Source organism: Plasmodium gallinaceum (genome assembly GCF_900005855.1).
Source record: "Plasmodium gallinaceum strain 8A genome assembly, contig: PGAL8A_v1_152, whole genome shotgun sequence".
NCBI lineage: Eukaryota > Apicomplexa > Aconoidasida > Haemosporida > Plasmodiidae > Plasmodium > Plasmodium gallinaceum.
In genome coordinates, this window is record NW_021628316.1 from 555,325 (window position 1) to 559,072 (window position 3,748).

Consider the following 3,748-nt stretch of genomic DNA (forward strand, 5'->3'; position numbering starts at 1 on the left):
AACCAAAATTCAAATATCAGTAAAAATGAAGCACAAAAATATTGTGAAAATTTTCAAAATAATGTAGATTGCTGGAAATATTGTATTAGTAAATTTTTGACAACGGATAAATTAGAAGTAAAATTTTTTTGTATTCATGTAATTAATGAAAAATTGCAAAATGTAAAATTAGACGACTTGCTATTAATAAAAAACTCTTTGTTTACTTATTTAGAAAAAAAGTACATAACTGCAAATGAAGATTCTTGTGTAGTTAATAAAATTCTTCAATTATATCTATCATTAATAGAGCTATTATATCCAAATAATATGAATGATGCTTTTAAGTTTTTGATTAACTTAATTATGGTAAGTAGTGATATAAGTATAAAAACTGTTTATATAAATTTTTTCATGAAATTATTGAACATGTTAGATGTAGAATATATAGATAATGTGTATACTAAAAAAAGTATACAAACAATCACTAATTTAAAAGAAGCAATTAAAGAAAATGATTTGCCATTAATAATTGAATGTTTTTATTTTATTATGAATTTAAATATAGAAGAGCTCAGTGCCTTAAGTATTTTTACATTATCCAAATATGTATCTTGGATAGATATAAATTATGTAGCTAATGATAAAATATTGACTTTTATATATCAATGTTTAAATTCTTTAAATTCCGCTAGTGAAGCTAGTTATTGCTTTTTAACAGCTTTAATACGTAAAGGAATGAATCCACTTAATAAAATTCAATTTATAGAGAATATAAATATTATATGTGTTATTGAAAATTCTCCAAAAATTATTGATGTATCGTTTGAAATTAACAAAAACATTATGATAAAAAAAGGAGAATTGATTAATTATATATGCTTAGAATTAGTTGAATCTGTTTATGAAATCAACAAATTAAAAGATTATAATTTAAACATATTAAAATATAATGAAGCATGCAATAAAGCTACTAATTTTTTATTTTTAATTTTGCCACACGCGTTAGATATATTTGCCATTGATAATTTTTATGTTGCTAGTACAGTGGAAAAATTTTTTAGTTTATTCTTTACAAAGTTTAAGAGTATTGTAGATGTTACATCTATTAGTTCTATTGATTATGAGAAAGGAAACAATGAAAATATGAAAATGAACACATATAAAATACCTATAAGTAAATTAAATGTTTTTATTAACACATTGGTTTGCACAACTGTTAATAAATTTGAATATCCATCATATATTCAGGAAGATTATGATGAGGAAGATGAAGGATTTATTGCTTTTTTTAATTTTAGAGAAAATATTGAAAAATTATATCAGCGTTTAATATTATTTGATAAATTAAAAGCGATTGAAATTATTAAAAATGCTATCATCTATTTAAATGAAAATTTTGATAACTTAAAGTGGAATAACATTGAATCAAAATTATATGCTTTTTATATAACTACTTCTATTTATAGTGAGTACAAAGCAAGTAGTAATAATGCAAATAATAATAATAATAAGGATAACTTAGGAAATTCTATTGAAAATTTAAAACTAAACAAAGATGTTAATGAATCAATTGATTATAATAACTTACTTTTTGATTGTTTAATGGAATTATTAAAAAATAGAAAAATTTTAAATTGTAACAATAATCTAATTAATATAAATTTAATGGAAATATTTCAAAGGCTAAACTTGTTTTTTATTAAAAATCCAGATTATGTGGAATATTCTTTACATGTATTTATTACTAATGGTATTAGAAGTAATAAAAATAAAATAGTCAAAAAGTCATTACATATTTTTAAAAAATTTCTAAAGACAAATTCATCTGTTATATCTAACTATATCAAAGATATATTACATCTGTTAGAATCGTATCTAGATATTCCATGCATGTACCAAAAGTTTGAAAAAAATAATCTATTAGAAAATATGTCCTTAGATGAAAATACAATAAAAGATATTTACAGTTTCATTTATTATGGAAAAAATTATACATATGAAGATCAAATAGATATTTATGAAATTGTTGGATTACTTCTGTTACATTATGATTTTACAAAAGTAAAAAGAATGATGAAAAGTGATATACCACAGCAGAATAATAATTTCACTAATATTTTAAATAACAACAATAATAATAATATGAATAACACCTATAATACAAGTAATAACATAAATAATGAAAATGAAAAAATAAGTGAAGAATTAATTTCTAATTATAAAGATAGAATTCTTTTTTTTAAAGGAATATTAAATAAATTATTAGAAAATTTGTCATCCATTAAAAATTTATATTTAAGTTCACCAAAAACACAACATTCTAATATATGTTTAAGTTTTACTTGTAGTGTAATTATAAGATGCATTGGTGCATTATGTAAAAATGTAAATATAAATATGACTGATGTGTTATTAAATGATTTAGATAATACATTAGGTATTATAATAAGTGAATCATTAGAACTGTTTTATAATAATTATATTGTACGAGATTCTGTTCTTTTTACATATAGAATTCTTTCTAATCTATTTAAAGATTTATCACTTAATTATACTATTAAAATATTGCCATATTTTTATAACATATCTTATAATATGATAATGAACAAAATACAAAAAAATTCAAATACTCAAAATAATACTTCTGCTTCACTTAATATGATTATGAATACTCCTACATCTTATCAAATGGCAGGAATATCAACAGATGATATAACAAAAAATTCTAATGTTCATCAAGAGGAATTAAAATATTTATTTAATGAATTAAATGAATTAAGTATATTGGTATGCCATCTTATATCAACTCATAAAGAAAAATCAATTGATACATTTATTAATCCTTATATATATAATATTACTCAAATTCATATAAATGTGTGGAAATGTATTAATGTGCAATCTCACGAAATGCAGAGAGAACAGAATTCTGTATTATCCCCATTATTATTAATTTTATATAACATCTCTTTAAATATTCCTTCTGCTTTTCACAATTTAATATCTTTTGAAAACATCGCATCAAATCATAAACAATTTTGCGAAATATTCTCTAATGATGATATAGTAAAAAATAAGATATCAGATGCAATAACAAGTATTTTAGTTATTTCATTAAATTATAATAATACCAATGATTTCAATATTTGTTTATATTCTGCTCAAACGTTTTCCAATATGTTAAATAATGCTACGTTCGTGAACAATCCAAACGAGGTAAATGAGAAAAAAAATTTTTTTTTTTTTTTTTCATTTATTATTATTGCTACATAAATATGAAATTTTATAAATAATATTAATATAATTTTATATAAAATAAAAAAAAAAAAAAAAAAATAATTTTATTCTTTATTTTCTTCAGATTTTAAGTAAATATCCAATAGTGCAAATAATTGATACCTTATGTATAACATTGAAATCTCTTGATTATTCCGATCCAAAAAATAAAAGGGTTAGTGTATATATCGAAGTGTTCTTACATATATATTTATTTTCTTATATTAATATATTTATTTATTTTTCCTTTTCACAGATAATTCAAGAAGTTTTGAGTATTTTTAGATTATTTTGTGGATTTAAAGTAAATTCAAATTGTTTACCTGACAAAGTAATAGAAAATTCGCAAATATGTTTGCAGAATTCCCTTTTATCTGTTTTTAAAAATAATCCAAATGATATTGCAGCTTTACTTCAAGTAAGATATATATTATACTTTTATATTTTTTTTTTTTTTTTTTTTTTATTATATATACATATATATATATAT

The 3,748-nt window shown here is 20.3% G+C and overlaps 1 protein-coding gene across 1 annotated transcript; it reads left to right on the forward strand.

Annotated features, from left to right (window-relative positions):
* Positions 1 to 21: 21 nt before the first annotated feature.
* On the forward strand, positions 22 to 3,676 carry PGAL8A_00512200 (exportin-1, putative; the record flags this gene model as incomplete). Its single annotated transcript, XM_028673948.1, has 3 exons — positions 22 to 3,198; positions 3,344 to 3,433; positions 3,515 to 3,676. Coding segments are annotated over 3 exons (3,429 nt in total), but the record flags the coding sequence as incomplete, so codon positions are not given.
* Positions 3,677 to 3,748: the final 72 nt, after the last annotated feature.